Below are 26,012 nucleotides of genomic sequence, written 5' to 3'. Positions count from 1 at the left end.
GAGAGATTGTTGCTGGATGTTATATCTGTTCGTTCTCCTTGTAAAAAGGTACCTTTCTTTCCTTATGTTGTTAGTCTGATGTTGCTTTAAATGGCGTATACTTGTATAGCGCTTTTCTACCTATAAGAACAAAGCGCTTTACAGTCACAGACCCATTTACCCATTCACACACACACATTCACACGCTGCCAAACACAGGCGCCCGCGTACCACCAGAGGCAAGGTGGGGTCCAGTGTCTTGCCCAAGGACACTCCGACTCATGGCCGTGCAAGGCGGGTATCGAACCTGCAATCTTACGATCATGGGTCGACCGCCCTACCGCTGCACCACAGCCACCCTAACCGACATAAATGGATTATTAACAGAAATGGAAAGATGAATGAAAAACACCTTTATTGACATTTACATGTAGACTGCAGTGACAGCCGGCCTTACAGGAAGGAAGTATCACAGCTTTGCTGACTGCAGTAAAGGCAGGACGACCTGCACAGCACCTGTCACCTTCCAGAGCGTCTCCAAAGCATCAACTAAAGCTTCAGCAGAGGAGGGAGCAAACACACTTTGGTCAGTTCATTTTCTTGGGTTTTAACAGGTTGCATGGAGTAAACTAAACCTGTGGTGGTACAGACAGGAGCCCATTTCATCCGTATGCAGGGATCTAACCTGATTTAAAAGGGCTTTTCTTCAGCTGAATAGCTTCTAAAGCCCAATCAGAGCTTCAGTGCTGAAACATGGTACTGGAGAATCAGCTGGACTGCTTCAGCTGTCAGGCTTCTGTGAAGACTGGAGTCAGCAAATTCAGGAAAGGAGGAGGGGCTGCTGCTATCTTCTCCATCTAAAAAAAAAAAGAAAGAGAAAAGTTTCAGCAGGAAGGAGAGATTTCTGCAGTCTGGCAAACGCCCAAGCTGCCCTTACATCCTCAGACATTTGTCTTTGCCGCCGCTTGCGACTCTCTGGCCATCAGGACTCCAGTCCACCGCGTAAACCTGGAAGAAGGAACATTAAGTATGTATTTGACAGGAAGCACAGCTTCCTATTTCCGGGCTTATTCTCACTTCGTCGGCGTGGCCGGGGAGGTCTATGCTGAGCTTTCCGGTCTTGACGTCCCACACTTTGAGAGTGCTGTCGCTGCTGCCGCTGACCAGCAGCCGGCTGTCTGCGGACCACGCCACCTGATACACGGACCCCACGTGACCACGCAACGACATCAGGTACCTGCAGGCGGGAGAACATCAGCGCACCAATCTTGACTCCAAAGCGCCATCATCTCCAAAAAACTCTGATCATTCAAGTCCCACCCCCATCATTGTTGGATCTATCATAAAAGCGTTCCCGGTGGTCGTTTAGTTATGACTATGCTGTTTTTAGTCCAAATTAAAAAAAAATGTCGTTTTCTAGGACAAAGTTTCATCAGAACTTCCCCTCTGAGTTGTGGGAGGTACCACTGGCCCTCCCTATTGCTGAGAGCTCTCTGTTAACATTCTCCTACTAGCTACTCAGAAATGCCATTTTTAGCCTAATAATCCTTATCGATGTCCTCCATCATGACAAACAAACCACAAGAACATGTTAAAGACGGCGGTTTCATCAGAGTGGGTCTTAGTTTAGAAGTCTGCTCACTTTCCCGTCCGTCCGTCCCAGATTTTGACGGACTTATCAAAGGAGGCGGAGGCCAGGAGCCTGGTGTCGGGGGAGAACAGCACCTCGTTGACCAGAGCGCTGTGGCCGGTCATCCTGGCCAAAGGCTTTTTGTCCGCCGCGGGATTCCACAGGAACAAGGTGAAGTCGTCCGAGCCGGACACCAAGCGCTCCGGATTGGAACCCTGCGGAACAAAGCCTGAGTGTTGGAGCGGTGTGCGAGCAGGACTCTGGCTCCTCGCTGGGACAGAGACTCACCCGGACTTTGTTGTACCTCTGCAGAGCTCTCTCCTTCACCTCCTCCACTGGGGAGAAAAAAATAGCATTTTTTTAAAGAACAGCGTACTCTTATGGTCCTCTCATTTTTAGGAATGTTAGATCTTACAAGCGCCGGTTACATCTTGAGGGTTGATGGTAGCAGTTGCTGGTTCAAACGCTCCAGTTCGGAGGACGTAGTCCGTACTGAGAGCCAGTGTATTCACCCAGTGGGCGTGGCCTTGGAGAGTCCTGCACTGCACCCCCTGAGATGAAAGGACACTAAAGGTTTGGTCTCCCTCACATCAGTTATATTGTGATGTGAACATGTGTGTCTGTATGTGGGTCTTTTTGGAGCCAACAGGTATGCTTGTGGCATTTGGGTGTGTGTGTGGACAGGCCCCGCCCCCTTTTTGGATAACCTGACTGTAATGATTGTAAACATCCAGCAACTTGTTGCCTTATGGTGCTTCACGGTTCTGCCCCCCCCTCCTCTTTAATCACCGTCCTACACCCCCCTCCCCCCACACATTCCTCTCTCTTCTTCCCTTCTTTTCTTTTCCGTCCGGTCCAACAAAGATATGAGTAAGATGAATAGAGTTTAGCCTAAATTACAAAAGGGGTTTATTTAAATATACACCTAGTATGTCAAATGTTTCATAACCCCTTTTGTAACAGTAAAATACATCCAACACTAGAGGCTTTCAGCTCTCATCTGTCTGCTCAGCTGTTGGACAGGAAAAGTAGTTGTTTTCTCCTAAACAAAAACTCTCACACACTCCCACTCACATCTTTCGCCCTCCACACTTTGACTGTTCTGTCGTGGGAGGACGTGTAGAGAAGTCCGTCCCCCCCCCACTTCACGCAGGTGACGGACTGGGTGTGGCCCGTCAGGATTTTATCGCAGCGCCCCAACGCAGTGTCCCAGATGCGCACCGAGCCGTCCTTGGAGGTGCTTGCTAAGTAGCGACACTCTGGATTGCTGGGAGGAACAGGAAGTCCTGGCGTCAAGTTTCATTTAGTGAAAACTCAAAATGTAAAAATGCTGGATTTGATGGCTGAGAAGCAGCAGCAGCGGTGAAGCGATGAGGCCTTACAGATGGAGAGGCTCCCAGCAGAGCCAAGTGATCCACTTGGTGTGTCCTGTCAGAGTTTTGCCGATCTGAGCTCCCGTCACTGGATCCCACAGACAGATCTATAAGGAAAGACATGATGGTGGGAGAGCTGGCAGGATTTTGATCATTTCCCTTCATACAATGTTGTTTCCACACACCAATATTTCATTTTATTTCATTTTGTCAAGGTTCTACATTTGAATTGAACCTTTTCTCTTCCCATAACTCCCTCAAAGTCTTTGTTTTGATTTGGTGATAAATTTCAGACTGTTATAATCAAGGAAGGCCACTAGGGGGAGATGCAGCTCAGGATCTCTGGGATTCATTAAAATGCACAAAAATCTGCTTTTGGCTACGAAAGACAATAGATACACAAATACAATACAGGGCTCCAGACTGCGAGCAATTGGTCGCATTTTGCGACCAAAATTTGAGAGTGTGCGACTGAATTTTACATCCAGTCGCACATGTGCGACCAGTAAATTTGCCTCCCCCACCCTACGTATTTTTTTATACATTAAACTTGGAAGGGGCACGTCAATGATCAATGAAATAATCAATGAGACGCGAGCGCACACGCACACAGGCAGACACACACACTTGCGCATATTCTCATGAAACGCGAGCACGTACACTCTCGCGTGATGCCTGTGTGTGAGGCGGCCACTGCGTGTGAGAATAGGGAAAGCCACTGTGAGTGGCTAAAATGCGTGTAGGGGGAGGGGCCTAGAGATAATCGAGTGCGCGTAAACATCTGTGGGAAGGAAACAGACAAATATCACAACCTGATATGTGCGTCTGAACTATGGGTAAGCGAACTATTGATTCGTTCTTCCGACCTGCGGCTAGTGTACCAGTGCCAGAGTGTACAGCAGGGGTCTCAAACTCGCGGCCCGCAGGCTATTTGCGGCCCCCAAGATGATATTTTGCGGTCCCCGCCTTAATATGAAGGTTTAATGTTACTGCAGCCCGCCAGTTTGTATGAATGACACTTTTTCATTGTCGTGCGCGAAGCTGACCAACCAATCACAGTGGGGTAAATGACTCTTGGTGGGCGTGACAATGACAGGGTTTGAAAGCAGGACACCTGACAGCCCCCTCCCCGGACCACATTAAGGAGTTCCTTACTTTCCTTTAGAACGTATTTATTCGCTCGTAATTTTCTAAATACATGCAGTCCGTGCTGAACTTTTCTCTGGGCCGCACAGACCCGGAGGAAGGTTTAGGTTTTGGTTACGGTTACGGCGGCGTTACGGTTATGCACGGCCGTTACGGCAGCACACCGCTCCCGCGGGAGTCGGGTCAGCTGAGGAGAATAAATGTCCCACACCTACATGCGTGACAGCTAACGGGGCTTGAACTTTAAACACGCTCGAGCAAAAACAACATTGGTTTTAGACACACTGAAAATACGTGGGGAAAATGCAACGATAGACGTGTTTGAGATGAACCGGCGCCGTGCCTGGATCGTTGGGGAGACCAGGCGGGGGGGCTGTGAGATGAAAGCGAATCTGCAGCAAGACTGAAGGAGAACAGGAAATTGGAGTTGTCCTTAACATTCAATTTAGTTTTAATATTCTTCTCCCCCTTAGTATGATCTGTGTTATTACATATTTTATGATTATTTTAAGGTTTTGTGATGTATGTAGCCTTTTTTAATGAATTGGTATTTTAAATTATTTTAATTAATCACTCCACTACAAAAACCATCAGGACACATGACCCATAATGCATTGTTTTGTAGTCTGTAGGGCAGCTTTCAGTCAGTTCAGTTTCCAGCTGTGCTCCCACCCCTTTCTCGCGATATTTTTGTGATGATTGACAGTTGATGTTGGAGCAAAAACAAAAATATATTTCACACACCAGGTGATCTGCGCAGCGTTGAGTTCACCTGGGTGATCTCAAACACGCTTATTGTGCATCTTGGCTGCACCTATTTGGTGTCAAAGATAAATTTCCATCCGTTTTCTTTACTTATTTGTACTGTCATGACAGCGATGCTTTTGTCAGTTTACCTTCTTGTTGCATCTTCAAAAGTGCAGAATAAAATGTGACACTGAATTTGGAACAGCACATTGTAATTTCTGCATCTATTATTAAAGTATTTATTACTAATACAGTGGAAATTAGTAGATTTGGTTAGAATGTTGATTTACGGTATGCGCCCCTAAATTTTCTGGTTGTGCCCCTAAAATTTTCAGTTAGGGGCCACTGTGCTCCTAGTGAAAAAAGTTAGTCTGGAGCCCTGCAATACCATCAATAGTTTAATATAATACAAATTATAAGGCAGCAGTAAATATCTTTTTTTTTAATTTATTAGACAAAAAATTTGAATTTAGCTTGTTTGCCAGATAGCAGATTCCTTCCTAAAGGAAGGTTTTAAATGGACAGGAACCTGCATTAACAAATATGAAAAATGACATAAAAGCACCAGTTTTATCAGCGTGGGTTTTATCATCCACATCCATAAACATTTTTGAAATCTCGTCATGTCAAACACACATCTGGGACTTACCTGACTATTCTTACACCCTGAAGCCAGCTTCTTCCCATCAGGAGACCAGGCGATGCTCAGCACCCAGTGAGTGTGTCCTTTGGATAAAGCAGAGCACAACTCTTCAGGCTTCCACGATCTAGTGGTCCATTATTCAAGATGAGAAGCAGCTTCACATGAGGGACTTCATACCTCTGGCAGTGTGGTGAGGCGTTTCAGTGCTCAGGTCCCAGAAACGCACTGTAGTGTCACCAGAACCGCTGGCCAGGTATCTGACACAAACCGGGACAGAGGACACAAAGCTATAATCATGAAGTCTCAACCTGAATGCAACCGTGTGAATCTGCAGGAGAATTTAACATAGCAGTGTAAAGGGGGGAGCAATTCAGGTCTGCAGACGATTCGAATCCTCTTCTTTAAATCACTGGTCCTCAACCGTTGGTACCAGGCCAGAACCCCCCCCCGTTATATTAACAAATTGATTCTGAAAAAACTGATGGATTCTCCACCACATCCAATCATTCGTGATGCATGTCAGGTCACTTCGTCACTTTTTAAATCCTACTGACAACAGAAACTTCCCAAATGACCCTTTTTCAAAGCTTGACAGACCCTGAAAACCTGCACACAAGCTGATCCAAAAGGGTTTGAAAGGCCGCTAAAGGTAACCATCCTCACCTGGGACTCGTTTGCCTGTAATTAACCGGTGTGCACAACAGACCCTTTGCAAACTTCATCTATGCAACTGACATGTCTGGATCCCGAGTCATGGGGAACGCTAAAGAGTTGTCAAAAGATCTATGGGAAAAGGTAACTGAGCTGTACAGAACAGGAAAATGATATAGGAAGATATCCAGTCAGCAGAGTTCAGACTTTGATCAATAAGTGGAAAGGGAGGGGTTCTGTTGAAACCAAACCTTTCCGCCAGAAAAATTGTTAGGGATGCAAAGAAATGGCTTCAGCTGGGATCCAGGACTCTGAAAAACCGCGGTGTGGACGCATCAATAAGGAACATGCATGGTTCAGTCCAAATGACCCCATAAAAGCTGGTTTACGAAACGCTGGGCTCATTTGGAGCGATGAGAAAACGATGGAACATTTTAGCCATAAACGCTACATTTGAAGAGGAGTCAACAAGGCCTGTGATAAAAAAGAGAACTGTTCCTACTGTGAAACCCAAGAGGAGGGTCGCTGATGGTTTGAGGATGTGTGAGCTACAAAGGAACAGGAAACTTGAACGCAGCACATTAGCAGAAGATACTGGAGGAAAACTATCAGGATGCACAGAAGAATTTTCTCTAATGATCTACCATTAGAGGAAAAAAAGAACCTCATCTACAGCTACCACAAGATAATACAAGCTGTTATTGATGAAAAAGGAGGCAATACAAGGTATTAAGAACTAAGGTGTGTTAACTTTTAAGCAGGGTCATTTGGGAAGTTTCTTTTGTTATGATTTAAAAAGGTTAAAAACAGTTTTGACAATAAATACCTTCACCCAGTGAAAAAAGGTTTTTGTTATCATTCATATTATCTGAAAAATGACCAATAAAGCATCATTAATTCCAAGATATGTAAACTTATTAGCACAACTGTACGTCTCATCTGACATCAGGCAACGTCTGACCACTGGATGGACTCACTTCCCGGTGGGGCTGAAAGCCGTGGAGATGACCGCCTCTGTGTGTCCCTGCAGGGTGCTGGTACAGCGGGACACAGCCCGGACCCTGAACACAGCCTGAGGTTGGTACACCACGGGCAGAACCTGTTCTGTTTCCACACCGATTGCTTTCACACACGAACCCAAACTGGACACCACCTCTGCCTCCCCACGCGCAAAAAAAGCAAAAGGAACTGGCTCCTCCTGCAGGAAATGACAGCAATAACAGATTTACATTTATTCAGATTCTTTTATTATTAATAATAACTCTGTGTTTATCGACCCGGAGTTACTTTGGAAACAGCTTTTATGTGGCCCATATAATTACATTACACCACCGTGCTTTACTGTATGCTAGCAAAATCCCATAAAAGACTGAATCTCAAAGTTAATTTTAGAATAGCTAAACTCTCTGAAGCTCATTAACGAACTAGCTCATATTTCAGACTGATTTCAACATCATTACTTGGCGTGTTAACAGAACATCCATCAAATGTACCTTCATCAACAATGAATTGCAGACCAGCTGCAGTTTTTCTGGGGTGATATCCAGAGGGACGTCAAAGGGTGAACCCAGAACCACTCCATCCTCGTCCTGAAACTGGATCAACAGTCGCTCCACGTCCTCGCTCGTCATTTTGAGTGCTTCAGTGTAGCCCCCAGTCCTGAAATAATTCATAAAGCTTAGCATTAATGCCCTGAAATAAAGAAAAATGTACAAAAGTTAACTTCAAGCTACCAGATCAGGTGTCTAGCTAGTTTAGCTAACCGGCGTTAGCTTAGCAGCACGAACACTTTAACTATTTTAGCAATCAACAAAACCAAATCACAACTTCTATCAGCAGGTTAGTGTGTTGTTAACGGGTTTACAACCCAGTTGACTTGTTAATTAATAAGAAGTTACCGTTAGCGAACCAAGAATGACTCTCCCCACGTGTTTTAGTCTCCAAAGAGCCTCTTGATGACAGATGCGCTAAAAGGCGAAATTGCAGTTTGCGCAAAGAATTGTGGGAGAATGAGGCAGTCTAGAAAGGACAATCTTCATGTTTTTAGCATTTCTGACCGTCAGAGCTGCAATAAAGATGATTAAAATTCGCCTTTTATTGCTTTAATTAAAAAATTACAACAATAAATTTAAAATAAAAAATTAAATGTATAAAAACGTATAACATAAAAATGACAAAACAGCGTTTAACAGTTATTTTTCCTTTTACAACGTACTATTTTGGTTGGTTTTAATTATACGGTGGCCGAGAGGTGCAAGACACGCTTACATTTAAGATACAGCAACAGCAAATCCCAGTACAAATGAACAAATCACGAAACACAACAGCAAATCACGAAACACAACTGCAAATCATGAAACACAACAGCAAATACTGAAACACAACTGCAAATCATGAAACACAATAGCAAATACTGAAACACAACAGCAAACCACGGAACAAATGACAGAGTCCTGAAACAAAAAAGCAATTTTGAGTTAAAACTAACAAATACTGAATTACAAAAACAATCTCGATACAAATGAACATATCCAGAAACACAAAAAGGAAAGCGGAGAAACGGCGTCTAACTGAAACGGAACGTCCTGAATCCCGGAAGTGACGTAATATAAAACTAATTGTGTATTATTTTTTACATTTCCTTATTACTGTCTTTTTTTAGTGGACATTTTCAATACATGAGACAGTCCAAAAGCATTTCTTCAATTGTATTACTACAATAAAAATTACAACAACGTTTAACAAGGTAAAGTTTTTGCTTTTCCGGTATTAAGGGTATTCCGTCTTCGTTAAGAACACTCTAGCAAGAATGCTTCAGGACTGTTTCATGTATTTAAAATGTCCACATAAAAAAAACAATTAATAACATTTAAAAAAATCATACACATTTGATTTGCTGTTGTGTTTCGTGATTTGCTGTTTTGTTTCATGATTTGTTGTTGTTTCAGTATTTGCTGTTGTGTTGCGTGATTTGCTGTTTTGTTTCATGATTTGCAGTTGTGTTTCAGTATTTGCTGTTGTGTTGCGTGATTTGCTGTTGTGTTTCATGATTTGCTGTTGTGTTTCAGTATTTGCTGTTGTGTTTTGTGATTTGTTCATTTGTACTGGGATTTGCTGTTGCTGTATCTTAAATGTAAGTGTGTCTTGCACCTCTCGGCCACCGTAGGTTTTAGCATGAAAGCGTTTTTTTTAATACTAAAAAAATTAATTCTGTAAATAACCACAGTGATTTAAAAAGTCCGGAAAATATTTAAAAAAATGAATTATCTGTAAATCCAAACGGTGAAAATTTGTTTTATTAAATATAACTTGCAAATGATCAAGTTGAGTTGAGTTGCTAAATTTGGCTAATCTGATTACCTAGCTAAGTGGCAGCCATCATGGTCCAGGAAATGACAAATGCAACATTTTACTTTTCAAATTACTCTGTTGCTGGTTTAGTACATTTTACTATTGTTTTTTTAATGCCTGCCTAAAAAAACATTCTTATTTTCCTTTTGCAAAAAGTAGTACACTTGAAATGTATTATATGAGGTACACTTGAGTAATAAGAACAGCAAGGATAGACCATCTATGTGTAGAGTAGGAAATATACTAACTAGAATCTGGATACTTCTCCAGACTAAATTGTAACATTTTAAGCTCATAGATAATGAATAAAAAGTAAACTTCAAGTATACCTCCTCACTTTCAGCATAGACTACTTGTAGTACACTAAAGTAGTTCCTTGACTACTTTGTGCTAGGGGTTACCATATTGCAGTCGACTTTGGATAAAGATTCAAGTACACATTCACAGTTGAAGATCCTTGGATTTAACAAAACAGAAAATCAGTCCTTTTTCTTGTTGTTGTTATAAGAACCTCAGACTCCTTACACTGCTGTTACTTCTGAAGATACGTGTGTATGACCACACCGTTCAAGGAAACACCACAGGCGGTTTTATGAAGGCACATTCAGTCAGTGTTCACACAGTAGATCAGCAGAAAGGGGCTTCTTTAGTTTGTTTTTTGCTGTTTACTCGCGCATGTCCACCACCTACAGTTGGAAGAGGCTTGATGCAAAAAGTGCTGCAAATATTGTGAGTCTTGCTCCAGACTTTTTTTTCACAGCTCTATGACAATACATGAAAAACTTGGTGTCACATAATTCCAGCCAGGTACAAACCACAAATGTTCATTTCTGCTCCATGATACTTTTTCAAACGGTTGGTACTTCCGTGTTTTGAAAAGGATGCTACTTGCATATCACTGCCAAATCGGAGTCCCTGATCAGTCACATTTTAGGGGTTGTCGCAAATTAGCAGCAAAATTTTTTAACCAATTAAGCTTCCAGCGCACGGTTAATGAACACCTGATTTGTGTGTAGAGCCCGCGAAAGCACTCAAGACAGACATTCGGGTTGACTCACATTTATATCGAGTTTTCATTGAAAGAGGTCGCTTGAACGCAAGTTGACTTGGTTGGTGTGTCCATACCTTGACATTGAAACTGGACGCTTCTGACACGCGTTCGATGTGAACGCAGCTTTAGAGGTAAACAAATCAAACAATTGTGCAAAATGTTTGTTTTTTGTTGAACCAAAATCGACTTTTTTACGTTGAAATGGAAAAAGCAAACTGCTCTGGGCAAACACGGGATCTCACACCAACTAAAGTAATGAATACAGAATGAACTGAAGCTTTGATTACAAGCAGAACACAATTTCTGACATCAGGGAAACACAGTGGAATAGAGGCAAGCACACTCAGATTTTTTTTTTTTTTTTTGTGTGTTTAACTTCTGAAGACCCACGCTCTTGTATGATACGCCTTCTTTATTTTGTAGTTACAGGACCCCAGTGAAGCAGAAGTGATAATGCATCTCAAAATGTGATGACCTCATAAATGTGGACACCAGGCCTTAAGAGCTTGAGAATGAGTTTAAACCAAAGGGAGTTGTTGCCAGACTGGCTTCTTTGTTGCAGCAGCAAGAGGCTAAATGAACGGATAGACAAGGTTCTGCTCTGGAGCCTTGAGCTAGTGTTGTCATCCCGTCAGGGGGCACCACAGCGAATCACCTTTCAATGATTCACACAGGTGGTTTGACAGAGATTTTTTTTACGGCGGATGCCCTTCACTCAAAAAAAGGAAATTACCAGCCAATTAAGTTAACGAAAAAGTAACTTGTCATTTCAACCAGAAAATTTTATGTTTGTAAATCTTACGTGAATGAATCATGTCGATTGTACATAAAAATAATCCATTTAAAAGTTACTAATTTCAATCATGTTGATCCAACGTGATACCATTAAATTGGATGCATTAGTAATCGCAAGGAATTGTGGGATACCATTTTCTTTGTCTATCTGGGCAGATTGGGGTTTAAGTGTGAGTTTTTGTCCCTGGGTTTTATTGTCTAGCTGTTTTACTCTGTTTTAACTAGTGATTTCAACTGTTATGTTTATTTTTTTTTTGCACCATGAGTTAAAGTTTGGTAGAGGATGATGACCAACCCCCTTGTGCGGTAAACTGTTAATGTTCCAATACTTAACACAGAGTTCGTGGTAATTGAGCTCCTGGCTTGTGATGTGGGACTTTGCTGGGTAATTCATGTCATTGATGTGAAAATTAAAAGACCCATTGGTTGTAACATTGGAACAATGTACCAATTACAGATGTGTAAATAAAATTAAAGAAAAAATAGAAATTTAAGTTAAATAAACTTAATTTTCTCATGTGTGACCAATTGAAGTGATTCAATTAAATTGGATCAACTTTTTTCTTTTTAGAGTGAGCAACAATATCAATTTAAAGTTGGGTGCAACTGCTCTATTTAAATTGAATCAACTTAAATTTATTAGTTTGAACCTAAATACATTAAGTTGACCCAACCTAAATACATTAAGTAGGACCAACATGATTCATTTTTGTTAAAGTAACGCAATCTAATCATGTGGAAATCCTTTCCATAATTTTTTTATGTTCATTCAAAGTGAACGTTTTTTGAGTGTTCCTGACACAACCCTGTATTTTATCCAGGCTGGGGACAGGCACAGGGAACCTACATTTGAAGGAAGCTTTGCAAAATAAAATAAAAACATTATGGAAAATAACCCTGATGATCCTCAAGCGTCTTAAGTCCAAAGGTTCTTTAGAACCAGTGCAACACTGACTGCTCCAGACAGTAACAACCCATAGCTAGACCCACCCACAATGATGATGAGAAATGAAACCATCCAATTTCCCTTTTAAGTTAAATTGAATTTGTTTTTTCATTTATGGTTTCTGTTTTTGTTTGGTAAAAGAATGGAAAAACATTTCGATTTTCTTCTTAATATTTACCCCGACTTCATTTTATTTACTTGTGTCTTCCTTAGTAAAATGTCCTAATTGTGCTTCAATAGGCCAAGATTTTGTCTTTTATCATCAACTTTTGTGCAAAAAAAACTACTTTTAAATGTATTGTGATATTAGTAATATTTTTGAACTTTAACATAAAAAAGACAGCTTAATCTTTCCAGGTCTTTATTTCAAAGTTCAGGAAGTAACTCATCATAAATTCTTTTTTTATTTTTATTTTTTTTTATAAGCTGTATCATCTTTATATTCTGGAGAAAAATGAAAAACAAAGCAGAGCAGAGAGTTTTCTTATTTATTGATCCCGTTGACATCCTCAGGAGTGAGGCCTTCTGCGGCAGCACGCTGTGATTCCTTGATCTGCAAAACAAAAATCATTTTTGCATGTTATTGCAAAAAAAATGTTGGAGAAATTACCTTGCTTTGTTAAAGTTAAGCTGAATCAGATTCCATTTATTTTGTCTTTTGTTTGTGTGAATAACTCATGCCTTTTGCTTGTGGTGGATCAGTCAAATCCATTTGAAAATTTACCAGTAATTCTTTTGGTACTTTATAGAAATTTTACGAAATTAACATTCAAAATTAATCTAACTTGACTAAAACCAGTCATTTCTTTTATTTAGTGTTACATGTAGAAAACAATTGTCTCAATTGCAGTTTTAACGGTTTTCCACAGGATCATTTTAAACCTAGTTTAGATCATTTGATCCTTTTGTTGGACAGTTTTGAAGGACACTTAAGGCCGTGTCACACAGCCACTACCACATTTTACGCACTTTCCATGTATGAAATTTGGGTTTTTCGTGATACATGCGTGATATACGTAATTCCCGAGTGTTTCTTAGTTGATGTGTGCATATGTCTGTCAAGGATTTTGGCCTACGTAAATTTACGTAAATTTGATTTTGTGATGTTCAAAGTTTTTGGTCATCTGTGAATTATGCAGTGTACTTGTCTTTTACAGAATTTATACACAATTATTAAGTAAATCTTAACCAATTGTGATTTTTTTGCGATGCATATCCAAATTTGTGACTTTCCATGACGTTCCACGTATGTCTAATGGATTTTTCTGCCATATACCACTTCTCTCTATCTTTTATGTCGTGTATGTAGTGCATATATTACGGTAAAATTAGTGTAATCGTCGCACGACTCACTAATGAAATGAGTATAAACAACGCAATAATTGCACGCGGTTTATGTACTACCTTGATTTCCATGTATTTTGTGTGGTTAGTCGCAGGTCTTCCGTGGTTTAAACGTGGTTCATTTAGAATACATCTGTAAAAATTTCTGGTTCTTGGCTTTTAAATTGTTTACAAGAAATGATGATAAATAATTAACATTTTAATGGCCAAAATGCAAAACCTATCTGCAAATGTTTTGATTTTGAGTTTTTACAATAAATGGTTTAAACTCCACATTTTAAGTAAATCTGCAAAAAAAAAAAAAAACATGCCCAATGTTTATGACAAAAAGGTTAAAAGATCAAACTATCAAGCATTTAATGGAATATTTGAAATATTTTTCTTTATTCCCCAAAAAATCTATTTTTTTCTTTTTTCAGATAGGTTTTATATTTTTGGACATTTGTTGTTTGGTTTCATGTGGTTCTTGAATTTTTTTACTTAAGTTGATTTTTGTCTTTTTAAAACGAGACGTAATGAAGAAAACTCATTTGGTTAGAATTAAATTTAAACAGTGCACTCTTTGACGTTTTTTGCAATTACAAACTGAAAGTTGTTTTTTCTAAAATATGTTTCCCAATTTTTCACATTCTGGATTCAAATTTATATGTGGGTGATTCTATAATTAGGGGTAAAATTCATGTTTGAGGGCTGTAGTTATCAGTTTTATTAACTATGAACTTAATCCAATGGACATTTTTATACAAGGGCACAATTACACATTTCCCCTTTTTATTTAATATAAAAAGTGAAAAGATTCTCTTTTTTTTCCTTTCCGTTTTACTGGTTTTATGTGGTCCAATTTTCCAAATATCAGGTTTTGCTCTTCATAAAAACAGTAAAGGAAGTGTTTTCACATAACTTTTTCTTAAATATTTGGTACTAAAATGTGCTTGGATGTGAATTAATTTTAAAAATGAACACAAAATGATGACTGTGAAAAGATGACAGAAGGTCCAGAGGAGAACTCACCTGGAAGTCGGCGCTGAGGCCAACAATACTTTGCAAGTTAGTACTGTAGTAACCCAAGACGAATTCTCCTCCCAGAAGAGGGATCTTCTCTTTTTCCATGGATATCTGCAAACACATGCATGATGGTGAAGAGAGGCCATGGTTTATTTTTTACATTAAAGCCGTGTCACACTGCTACTACGTACATTTTGTACATCTATAAATTGGCCATACGTGAATATATGTGGAAAAAAGTGAGAAAAAGTTGTGGTCCTTATGTAAAATTTTCACAAATATATAACAAGAAGTACAAATAACCTACACAAAGAATCGTGTGTGATTGTGCTGTTTATATGCAATTCATTAGGGATTTGTGCGTCAATTACATTAATTTAAACATGATATGTGTATGGTGTATGGATTTTTGCAATACAAAACAACACAATTGTTTAAGATTTAGGTCGTAACTGTGTATAAACTCTGTAAAAGACCCGTAAACTGCGCAATTCTCAACCAACCAAAAATTTTGAACAGCTCAAAACCGAATGTACGTAAAGACCCGTCAGCTGAAACCCTCGATAGAGATCTGCGCACATCGACAAAAGACCTACGCAAGAAACACTTCAGAATTATGTATATCACTCATGCAGCTTACCTGAATGACTTCATCTATCTCTGGAAGGTCATTCTCTCGAACCCAACTAAAGCTCTCATAGTCTGTGGCGCTCTTGAATCCAACCTGCAGGCCGATAATCCCTTCAGGTTATCAGGCATGATGCTGGTGTGTTTTGTCTTTCACTCACATCCTTCAGATTACCTTATAAAGGGCAATCCAGTCCCACGTGGACGACATGAAGTCTTCTAGGACGGTGTAAGTCAGAAGGGGGTTCTCATCAGCGCTCCACACACCCAGAGGAGACACAGACACCAGCGGTGTGTCCCAGCATTTCCTCATCTACAGAGTCAATAGAGACGGAAACTTCAATTCCATCCGAAGAGAAGAAGCCATCAGTGTTTCCTCACCTCCATTGTAAAAGCTGCGATGACGGGCTTATGGTCACTGACCCCGTAGCTCATGTCACTTGTGTACGAGTTCTGGGTGACCAGGATGGGATCCTCATCCTCTTCATTGACTGTAGATGTGGATGTCTTCTCATCTTCATCATCATCGTCCTCTGATGGTAAACCTTTGGGTTTAACTCGCCAGAGGATCCTATCTGTCCAGGCAGGCTTCCTTTTCTTACCACTGACAAAGACGGAGACCAAAGTCATTCCAGGCTCCTCAACTGAGGCAGAATGCCCTTTTATGTCCAACATTCAAATTTGTGTCAAGAACAAAGTGCCAGATTAAAAAAAACACAGAAAGATGACACAGACAGAGTTGAGCATCTACAGTGCAGCATGCAGAAATTTCGGATTTCTATCGGTTTGTGGTCCCTCCGGACGTGAAAGCAGAATGTGCCAAATGCTGCACACGTGTAGATTGAGGTGGACCCCTTTTTAGGATAGCTTAGAATCTATTTTTAAAAAACGTTGTCACAAAATCACAATGATGAATAACCTTTAGTCGTCATGTCTTGTTTCCATACAAGGGGTGAAAAATTGTGGCTTTTTGTATGTAATCATTTCTATCAAACAATTTAAAAAAAACTACAATGTTTTCCGCGCTATAAGACGCACTTGGAAGCTTTTATTCTTTTCAAAAAACTACACTAGGATTCATAATCCAGAGTATATGGATTAGTTCTCCTCATGTTTCCAAAAGTGATTTGAAGAGGGACACTGCACTCTGTCAAAACGTCGTCCTGTTTTCTCATGAGTTGCCGACAAGTTTGGGTGTTCCTTGTAAATTCACTAACACGGCTAACGTGTAGCGGTGTTTGGCCGTGTTATTTTTACGTGTTGCCAACAAGGTTGGGAGTTAGCATGTTCACAGTGACGTTTGTTTTAGTGGTGTCAAGGTAGGGGGGCAACAAGCAATTATTAATACGCAAATGTGCAGCGTGTCATAAGTAAGTGGTGGGTCAAGCTTTCCTTAGCATGTCGTTTAGGTTAAGAAATGAATGAGGTCACAGTATGTGGTTACCGTCAGTGCCACTAAGCTATGAAAATGACAATAGAAAATGTTCATTTTGCTGGTCAACACAAGGACAAGATGGCGGTTGTGAACATATAAACTCTGCTGTTGCCCTAAGTGTTCAGACTGCAGTGACTGCAAAACCTAAAGTGAAGAGCTCTCATGCAGCACAGAAACATGGTGTCTTACTTTAAACCCAACCATGTTTTTGGAGATCTGTACAAAATACAAACAAAGCCAAGAGCAATTATGATTTTTGTTTTAAAGGCTTGAGGATTATCACGTTGTCTGTTTGCTGTACATTACCTAGAATCATAGGTGTCAGATTTACGGTCAAACTTGTAGGTGGGTTGGAAATGTAGTGGCCCTTCTTCAAACTCCTGCAGAAAGGGCTCCTTCTTCTTCATCATTATGAGCTGCAGGCACATAAGAGTACCAGAAAGCGCACATTACTGCTCTGAGTCTCCCAAAAGCAGTCACAACCATTGACTGTATAAGAGAACTGGACTGAGTTCCAAACAGGAAGTACCCTCTGGTTCCAAGAAGCCAAACTCCCAGAGACTCATATTGAGCAGTGTTTTTCAACCGGTGTGCCGCGGCACACTAGTGTGCCGTGGGAGATGGTCTGGTGTGCCGTGGGAAATTGCCCTCATTAACTGATCTAAAAACATTTTCCATCTCCAGGATGTCAGCTCTGTGTTGATCCAAACAGGCCCTGATAAAACACTGAGTAGTTAGGAATATGAAAGATCGTAAAATTCCTTTTTTGTTTGTGTTTATTTGATTCTATTAAAGACGTTTTGATAAGAATGGCGGTACGGCGATTTAGCTGCAGCTACAGCTGTTTTAGGAAAAGTACCGCCCCTTTAACTGTCTCCACCAATCATTCTTGTAGGATTGATCACACATCATCAGTCTGACCAATCAGAAGTGGATAAAGTCTTCACTTCCTTATTCCGATTCTGCTCATAAAGTCGCTTAGTTTTAACAAAAAGACCAGCTAAAGCTCATCTTTAGCGGTGTAGCTTTCCACAGAATCCGGTGTCAGACCGTGGAACAAGTGAACAAAACAATGAAGATCAGAGAAGCGAGTCAGTCTGCCCTTTTGTGGCAGTTTTCACACTACATCTCCCATGATGCATTGGGTTAAAGTGACAGCGTCTCAGCGCACAATGAGTCTTTCTTGTTAAACGTCTTGAAACAACAACGAACACACATCAAACAGTTTTTCAATATTTTAACTTAACTTTTATTGCATCTTTTAGAAAAAACAGCTGCAACTTCCAGCTTTTTCTGCCACAATTATCACAAAAATGCATGTGAGATTGCAGAGGGGCTGTAGATCAATACAGACCATGAGTTTCTCCTTTGTTTTTTTTTTTCTTTTCATTTTTGGATGCCGGTGTGCCGCGGGATTTTTGTCAAGGTTAAAGTGTGCCGTGGCTCAAAAAAGGTTGAAAAACTCTGATATTGAGAAATAAACAGCAATGACTCATTCAGTGTATCTGTCAGAATAACTGTTCGTGCTCTGATACCTTTTTTTAATCACTTCTTGCTAATTGAAAATTTTTGTTCATGAAATATTTTTCTGTTTTTCAAGTTAATCTGTCATGTCAGGTGCTTCCAAGTATTTGGTTTCACAAAGAACGTTTGACAGATTTCGTGTAGCCTGCTTTCGAGTGGTAGGGGTGTGGCCTTCCAGCACGCTCACTCCTCATTGAGTGATTGCCATTGAAATGTTGACTCAGGCATTTTGGTGGATCCAGAATCAAGGCATTTTCTCTGGGTGATCTCAAACTCACTCAATTGAGCTACAGTGCACCAAGCTGCCACTTGTAAAAAGCTGGTTATTTTCTATTCACTCTAATAAGCTTTTACCTGACGAACATTTTTACATCAACAACAAATAGGAGAAGCATTTTCACTTCCATGATTGGACTGTACATTCATGACAAATGTCCCAAGAGTATTTTTTAACTCTCAATTATAATATTTCACCTTAAAATTGCACAGAAACATTGTTTGACAGGTGAGCCAATTCTCCCTTTGAAAATGGACTGACTGAGCATGCTCCAAAAAATTTTTCTTAGGTCAACAGGGATGTACTGTTCCCTTAAGAACCAGATCTGGGTTTTTCTGAATTCCTACCTGGTCCTTACTCCACAGCAGATTGAAGCGTCCGCCGTTGATGGATGACCGCAAAAAGTGCAAGCCGTGGTCTTGGATGCGGAAATTCAGATCCCCTAAACAGAAAACCACCCTGGAAGAGAATGATGTCGCAATGATATTACAGTGTGACCTGCAGACCACATCCGTGTAGTAGCATCATCTCTGCGCTGACTTGTGGTCCAGGACGTGGGGCGTGTCAAACATGTCAAACTCCTGCGTCTCCAGGATGTACTCCAGCTCATCCACGCGCTGCAGAGCGTTGCCCATGTGAGCCGCAAGGTGGCAGTTGAGGAAACACACCATGTGGCCGTAGAAGGAAAAGCGCACAGATACTCCTCCTTTATTACCCTGGACCCAAATGAGGATGACTGTAATATGTTATATACAACATTTAAAGAAATTGACATAAAAAAACCTGTTTCTTAATGTGGGTAACATGATACAAATACTTTATAAAGTACATAAAGTACTGAAAAATGTACTTTCATGGTACGGTGCTTAAATCTTAGTATTCTTTGTTTGTGAGTTCAGTTTTCTCTTCCAAGTTGTTGCACATTTCATTTCACAAACACAATGGCTGCTTCATAAAGACAATCTGCCGCCAGCAGGATTCTTGCTGTGTAACAATGTTCTCCACAGGGTTCAGGGCTAACTAGCGCCGGCGTTCAAAGCTCTCACCCAGTAGCCGAAAACGCCTGTGCGAATGTAGGTGCTCTGGATGTTTCGGATGTAGGGGAAATGCATTTGTTTGGCAAAAATCAGCAGCAGCAAACCTTGCATCCTCACAGAAGTGACCTAGAACCGCATGAAAAGCAGAAAGAGACTTGTAGACTTTGTACTATTTTTGTTAGAAATGATCTGAAGCTGATGAAATGAGTGTTTTGGGTGTTTTTGAGTGAGACAAAGTGCATAACTTTGAGCCTCAGAACAATCAAAACAGCTTAGAAAATGACATTAATTGAAAAAGCATTGATGGTAAAAAATAATTTCTTCTGTAAAAACGTTTATTTTTGACTTAAATTTGGACTTTTCAAGATAAGAACAATTCCCTATTAAATCCCATGTGGAGCCAGCCCCTAGAGGTCATTTGGGGAACTGCAACAGACATTTTCCGGTTTGGTTCAAATTCAGGAGCGGTTCTCTCATTAGTCAAAACAGTTTTGAGCAGGGAGAGAAGCGTTTAAACGCCCACTCTGATAAATAAAAAGTGTTCCTGGTGTTTCTAATATTTTCTTGTGGCATTTTTCTGAAGATGGAGGACAAACATTTAAAAAATTGAGGTCAAAATTGCAGTTCTGAGAGGTTTCTTTGATCAAATTGTTGAGAATCCAAGTTTAAAAAAAAGCCACTAAAAAATAATGTGTATTTGTGAGGTAGAAAACACCCCAAGCTCCGCCCCATTGTGATGCATCACGTAGATCCATGTACGTCTTTGGTTTCCTCGTCTGAGCTGGAATCTGGCTCAAAACTGTACGATTGGATAGCTACTATATTGCTCGCCGTTTCTGTTGCACCGCTAATGTTACGCTGGAGGTAAGCTAGCGGTGGTGCGTGTAAATACAACGCCTAGTTATGGGTGATGGGAATGGGGGAGGGGTTTGCTTTGCACCAAAAATCCCGCCTACAACTGCAAAGTGGCAGTAGTTTATTTCTAATGAACTACTGCCGCTCTGCAGAAACACAGACATGTTTGATTGTGTACATCTTAGAAGTTTTACCCAAAGAAGGTTTACCTTCACAAAGCCTCTAGGAGCCAGTGTGTTCATGAAAAGGTGGCTCCAGGAATCCTCCCAAATCAGGTCCGACATGAACTTTACTGGAGTCGCTCTCACTTCTTGCAAGCTACAAAGATACAACAATCAACGACAAGCTGGCCTTTAATATCCTCAATTTTTTTTATGTTTCCTTTCCTTTAATTAAATGAAATTTTAGGTTTGAATGAGATTTGCTCCTCGTTTACAGCAAAAACTTAAATGTAAGTAAAAGTTTTCTTTTAGTTTTAGAAACATATTTTAGTACTAGAATTCGTTTTTCTTAAATAGGATTTCTTGGTGAGACCCTTTTTCTTATCCCATTGGTAGATTTTATTTTGAAAAATTTTCCCCTTTAGGAACTTTATGACTAATTTCTAGAGGGCCTGCTTTTCGGTGTGGTATTTCTCACCCGATGGCATACAGATCTGTGAGGGGAAGGGCATCAAGGTGCAGCAGCGACGTGACGTCTTCAGGAGGTTCTGCTGTGGCTACGTTCCAGGTCACCATGTGCAGCCTGTTAGAAAGTCACACAACTTTAATGTGCATTTTGTGGATTTCACCTAAAAACAAAAGTCAAAGAAAACAGAGAAAAAAAACGAGGGAAGCTTTGATGACGTGCTGCTCGTTGCCTTCCACCTGAATGCATCCGTAGGCTCGAAGCGTCCACAGAGCTGGAAGGCTTCGTCCAGCCGGCGGGACACTTCCTCCCCGGCTTCATCGTCAGAGCTCAGGTCTTCGATGCAGGTCATCAGCTGGGACAGACGCTGCCGGAGGACTGTTTTGGACCTGGAGCCCTGAGATGTGGAGCTGCCGGTGCTGTCTGAACGCCCCCGTGGGCTGTCTGGTAAAAAGTCCATCGTTGGAGGTTAAAGAATTCCACTGAAGTTCTTGGATTTAAGTTTTAAAAAAAGTTGAAATATTTGGTTCTCTTAAAGTCGTGCGGTTGGTTCAGTTGCAGCCATTTGATGTTGGAGACCTCCTATCCGCTCAGGTCAGTGGAAGTAATGCAATTGGAGTTCTAGTTGGTTAAGTTTTCCTCAAAAAGCTGCAGTTGTTGGTCCATCAGGAGGAAAAAGCAGAGTAGTCTGTGTGCCCGTGCCCGCTGCTAGGTCCTTGTTTGGTCACGCAGCGATGGAGAAACCTGTGACAAAGCCGCCGGGTCGACTCAGGAATGTTGGCAGCAGCGATTTGCAGACAGACGTGTGAATGTGTGGGAGGCTGATCCTCCATCACTGTGAGCATTGTTGCAGGGAGTTGGATAACCCTTTAGATCCCCTGTAAGAGGTTTACTACCAGCACGGGCTTTATTAGAACAATGAAGGAAACCTCACTCATGCAACAGAGAACACGGCACAATAGGTTAATCTATGACTTGGCTTCAGTCCAGCCTCATGTAATGCAGGGAAGCATGCAGAACCCAGAGATGGAGAAGCTTTAAACTCTATTAGTTTCCATTTTAGATCAAAAACTTAAACGTTTCTAATTGACTAATGCTGACAAATTGCATAATATGTCCGGATTGGCATGCAGGCCTCTGATCTGGAGACGGGATGCAGAAAAGACCAAAAAAGTATAGCAAAACTAAGAATTACTTGGAGTGTTGGACAGATTTTTTGCCATCACAGCCATTACATTTATATATTTTTTAAAAAGACCCACTCTAAAAAAATGGTGTTTCTAACATGTTCTTGTGGCATTTTTCTGATGCTGGAAGACGTATAGAAAGAAAATTAGGCTGAGTTTGTAAGTCAAATCGTTGTGAATCTGGAGCAAATGATAAAAAATGCGACACAAATGCTATTTGTGACATAGAAAATACGCTGGGCGGAGCACAAGCTCCCGTCATCCACTAGTAGACAAACAGATTCATGTTTTCCTCGTTTGAGCTGTTATCTGGCTCCAAAATGTACGCCTGGCTCGGTTCAATATTGCTCAACATTTTTGTTGCACGGGTGATGTTTAGGTTGGAGGTGTGAGAGGTAGCAGGAGAATGTGTAAACAAATGGGATGACGGGAGATGGGGGACAGCAACTGTCCCGTCCACACCTCAGAGGGAAATTTCTAATGAGCCACTGCCGCTCTGCAGAAACTACGTCCTCAAACGACACAGGTTTTTGCACTTTGGCTAAAAATGGCATCATCATCAATAAAAGACAACTGGGAATTCTTTTACCAAAGATCAAATAGGATTAAAGTGGGTCTTTATGAAAACAAACAGTAACTTTTCGCTCCCTTTGTAATTTTTTTTTTAGAAAAATTCAATTTCAAGTAACTTTCATGCTTTATAAAGAATTTAACGTAAGAAGCTTTGCCCATTTTCTGAAATAAATCCTAAAAGGGTTCTCTTTTTAGAACTGAAATGATGAAGATAATCAAATCTGCAGTGGTTGAAGTTAAAAACTAACGGTGGTGACCCCAGATTGTCCCCCCAGCTCACGTCTTCCAGTCACATGCAGAGTTTCAAGGCACATTCTTTCACAAGTGCAGGTTTAGGTGGATAACCGGGCAGCCGCTGAGGAACAGTTACAATCTGGATTTACAAACTGCTTCCAAAAATGAGATGATTCCTTTTTTTCTGGATTGTTTCCACTCTCCTTTCTCTTTCCTGCTCTCGTTCACCAGTCTTGTTTTCTGCGTCTCTCACCTGCAGTTGTCTCTCCCACCACTGTGACGACCTCCAGCGCTCATTTTCTTGTCTTTTATTAAATCCTGCAGGCACATATAGAGAGAGATGAACAAATAGAGAAAAAGGCTGTGGCTTTGTCACTGATGGGTCAGTAAAATCAGTCACTGATGTGGAGTCAGAGTGAATGAAAATAGATCATCACATCTGATCATTTTTAGTTTTAATTGCGTTAAAGAAAAAAGTGCAGCTATGGAGACTAAACTATAATCAGGATGATGATGTGCAAAAATCAACTAAATCTCAATTATACTCTATAATGTTTGTTTTTTCGTCCCGTGACCCCAAAATGGAGAAAGAGGGTCAAGAAAATGGACGGGCGGATGTTAATTTTATAGATAAAACTTAATATTAAAGAGTAAGTCTACTATAGGAGGTTTCATGGCACTTCACACAACTTATTTCAAATCATAAATAATGATTTTTTAATGTTGTTGATGCAAAAATAAGATATTGGGTTTTCTTTGACAGTTATATCTATATCCACCAGGGGGCAGTGTTTGCTCCTTTTGAGGAAATTTCCAGTAGTGGAGGGAGTGGAGTGGAGTGGAGTGGCGTGGCGTGGCGTACTGTACAGGCATTTATCTGTTTGAATAACAGCCTCATGAGATTAACCACTTAGAAATATGCAGCTCGTCAACACTGGTATGAAACAGACCCAGTTTTAGCTGCTACGCCGGTGAAAATTTCAATGGAAAATTAAACTTTTACAGAAATAGAGGGCCAATGAGCTTATGCTAAAAAATGCAATTAAGTGGAAGAAAGTATAGGCTAGTAAACATTATAAAACTGTTAAAAAAGTGAAAAATGATGCATTATCATGCCTCATTACAAAATGAATTGACAATTAGACTGGCTGTTTTTACACAAACCATATTCTTTTTTTTTTGTTTGGTTTGGTTTGCTTTGTTTTGCTTTCACACATGGTGCCATCCAACGTGAACTAAGACCTGAAGCGGACTGAGTGCTGCTCACTTCAGGTCCTAAACAAGAACAAAACAAAAAAAGAAATACAGCCATAAACCCAATAATCCTCAGATGAAAACATTGTTTCTATTTTTAGTTTTTTTTCACCCCCCAAAAAAAGTGGACAATTCGTACCGACGAACTCCAAAGCTGATCAAATTCCAGTGCATCTTTTACATCTAAAGATAACATTGTTGTGAACAAAAATGGATCAAATCACCCAACGGATCATAACCGATGCTATCTGTGTCTCATTAAAAATTGCCTGATCAAAATGTATTTATTTGGATTTCATCAAAGGGTTTAAAAAACGTCTTAAGTTTAGAAAAATTTGAATTTTTAGTCAATTCTTAGATGTAGTGGGCTTTACGTGGTTAAAAGTAGTTGCTAGAAATGGTTTTTTTTCTTTCTAAAAAGAGAATTTAAATGAGAATATAACAAATGAATTGTGAAATACTAGACAGCGTCTCCTGGTTAATAGAAGCCAAAATTACTGCTCTTAGCTGGATTTTGTCTGACAAAAATGTCCTCACTTTGGACCAAACTTCCCTTATATTAAATCGTTTAAAAGAATTGTTTTTTAAAGTGGACTAGAGAAACCAGTTAAGTGTTATTAGACTTTGATTAAAGTTAGACTCATTTATTCAAAGTCTTTCCGTTTCATTGAAAGTAACTCAATGTGAAGCAGGAATCCTACCGTCTAGCAGACCCTCAGAGGATTTGGTTTTGGTTTGTTCCTCTCTATTCTGCCTGGTTGCCGTTTTTCATCCGTTTTCGGTGCTGCAGTGTTGTTTTTAGCTGTTGCTCTTTCAGGTACAAGTTTTTCACACACACACAAACACACACATACACACTCTTAGACTTGGACCATGACATCGGATTAAGCTCCAATCCCAGGATGCTATTGACCAATGAGAGAGCAGCCTGAATGGACATTTCTGTTTATGGAGGCAGACTGACGCACAATCCTTGGTTAGAAAAAGACTCACTTTGTGTTGAAAAATAATCCTCAACTTTCTCAATAGTGTGGAATGTGTGCGGTGCTGTGCTGTGATTCAGTTCAGGCTTCGGAAAAAGTCTCTTGAAATGATCTTACCAAGGGTTTAGTGATTTTATTTTTTACAATTTTTTGTTTTTAAAAAATGTTAAGAAGGAAAAGAAAAAGCTGTTTGGATTGAATCCCCTGCACTGTAGACAAAGGGGGGGGTTACACAGAAAAGGAGGAAAAAAAGGACAATTTTGGAAGAACAGACCTTCACACACCATCAGTCCGATCCGATTTAATTTAATCCAATCCAAACTATCCAATCGGAATTCAAGTCGAATCAAATTCTTCAGCCTCTTCCTAAAAACTTATAGTTGGCAGCATATAGGTGGCAAATATATATATATATATATATATACTGTATATATACTGTACTATAACTATATGTATATGAAATTATACTTATTATACTTACCGATAGTTTATACGAAATAAAAAACGTCTTTTCTTAGCTGAGGATCTGACATCTAAGTTTGGCTTTTCTCCTCCAAAATGAAAAATGATCCTATTTATACTCCAGAAGTATTATCAATTTGTCTGATTTCTTGTTTTATAAAGCAGAGACATGATTGAAAAACATTATAATTATCATATAATCAGTAGCTAATGTGTGGAGTAAATAGGATTTCCTGTCAGCAATTACATGTACATGTACATTTGATCTGATTGAAA

General features: G+C 40.2%; 2 protein-coding genes across 4 annotated transcripts; both read right to left on the bottom strand.

Annotated features, from left to right (window-relative positions):
• Positions 1-376: 376 nt before the first annotated feature.
• Positions 377-8,182, bottom strand: nle1 (notchless homolog 1). The gene is made up of 13 exons (XM_004076322.4): positions 8,068-8,182; positions 7,663-7,828; positions 7,147-7,367; positions 5,696-5,775; positions 5,525-5,601; positions 2,992-3,089; positions 2,684-2,876; positions 2,025-2,160; positions 1,898-1,944; positions 1,622-1,824; positions 1,057-1,216; positions 917-987; positions 377-836 (listed from the first exon to the last, which is right to left on the bottom strand). Exons 2-13 carry the CDS (start codon positions 7,798-7,800, stop codon positions 824-826), a joined length of 1,437 nt encoding a protein of 478 aa, XP_004076370.3. The 5' UTR covers positions 7,801-7,828; positions 8,068-8,182; the 3' UTR covers positions 377-823.
• A 4,474-nt stretch (positions 8,183-12,656) lies between these two features.
• LOC101174367 (inositol polyphosphate 5-phosphatase K-like) lies at positions 12,657-25,133 on the bottom strand. Of its 3 annotated transcripts, XM_011483362.3 has the most exons (14): positions 24,993-25,133; positions 23,291-23,355; positions 21,056-21,160; positions 20,626-20,734; positions 19,571-19,687; positions 19,065-19,240; positions 18,872-18,983; positions 17,030-17,139; positions 16,913-16,939; positions 15,670-15,892; positions 15,464-15,601; positions 15,302-15,385; positions 14,668-14,772; positions 12,657-12,865 (listed from the first exon to the last, which is right to left on the bottom strand). In XM_011483362.3, exons 2-14 carry the CDS (start codon positions 23,332-23,334, stop codon positions 12,797-12,799), a joined length of 1,419 nt encoding a protein of 472 aa, XP_011481664.1. In that variant the 5' UTR covers positions 23,335-23,355; positions 24,993-25,133; the 3' UTR covers positions 12,657-12,796. The 3 variants fall into 3 exon arrangements, with proteins under 3 accessions (XP_011481664.1, XP_011481663.1, XP_004076277.1); XM_011483361.3 differs by lacking the exons at positions 23,291-23,355; positions 24,993-25,133 and adding an exon at positions 21,283-22,283; XM_004076229.4 differs by lacking the exons at positions 16,913-16,939; positions 23,291-23,355; positions 24,993-25,133 and adding an exon at positions 21,283-22,281.
• Between the last annotated feature and the right edge of the window lie 879 nt (positions 25,134-26,012).

The sequence above is a fragment of the Oryzias latipes genome, chromosome 14 (assembly GCF_002234675.1).
Source record: "Oryzias latipes chromosome 14, ASM223467v1".
Classification (NCBI taxonomy): domain Eukaryota; kingdom Metazoa; phylum Chordata; class Actinopteri; order Beloniformes; family Adrianichthyidae; genus Oryzias; species Oryzias latipes.
Note: the sequence above shows the minus strand (reverse complement) of the source record. Positions and strands in the feature narration are given on the sequence as shown.

Excerpts from the sequence above, each read along its gene's own strand:
- nle1 (XM_004076322.4), bottom strand. The coding sequence starts at position 7,800 with ATGACGAGCGAGGACGTGGAGCGACTGTTGATCCAGTTTCAGGACGAG. Across the intron at positions 2,161-2,683 it reads AAGTGTGGAGGGCGAAAGAT|GGGGTGCAGTGCAGGACTCT; the intron begins GTGAGTGGGAGT and ends CTTTCATCTCAG. Across the intron at positions 1,945-2,024 it reads TCAAGATGTAACCGGCGCTT|TGGAGGAGGTGAAGGAGAGA; the intron begins GTAAGATCTAAC and ends TTTTCTCCCCAG.
- LOC101174367 (XM_011483361.3), bottom strand. The coding sequence starts at position 21,503 with ATGGACTTTTTACCAGACAGCCCACGGGGGCGTTCAGACAGCACCGGC. Across the intron at positions 19,688-20,625 it reads CTCCTAGAGGCTTTGTGAAG|GTCACTTCTGTGAGGATGCA; the intron begins GTAAACCTTCTT and ends ATGCGGTTCTAG. Across the intron at positions 14,773-15,301 it reads AGATAGATGAAGTCATTCAG|ATATCCATGGAAAAAGAGAA; the intron begins GTAAGCTGCATG and ends ATGTGTTTGCAG.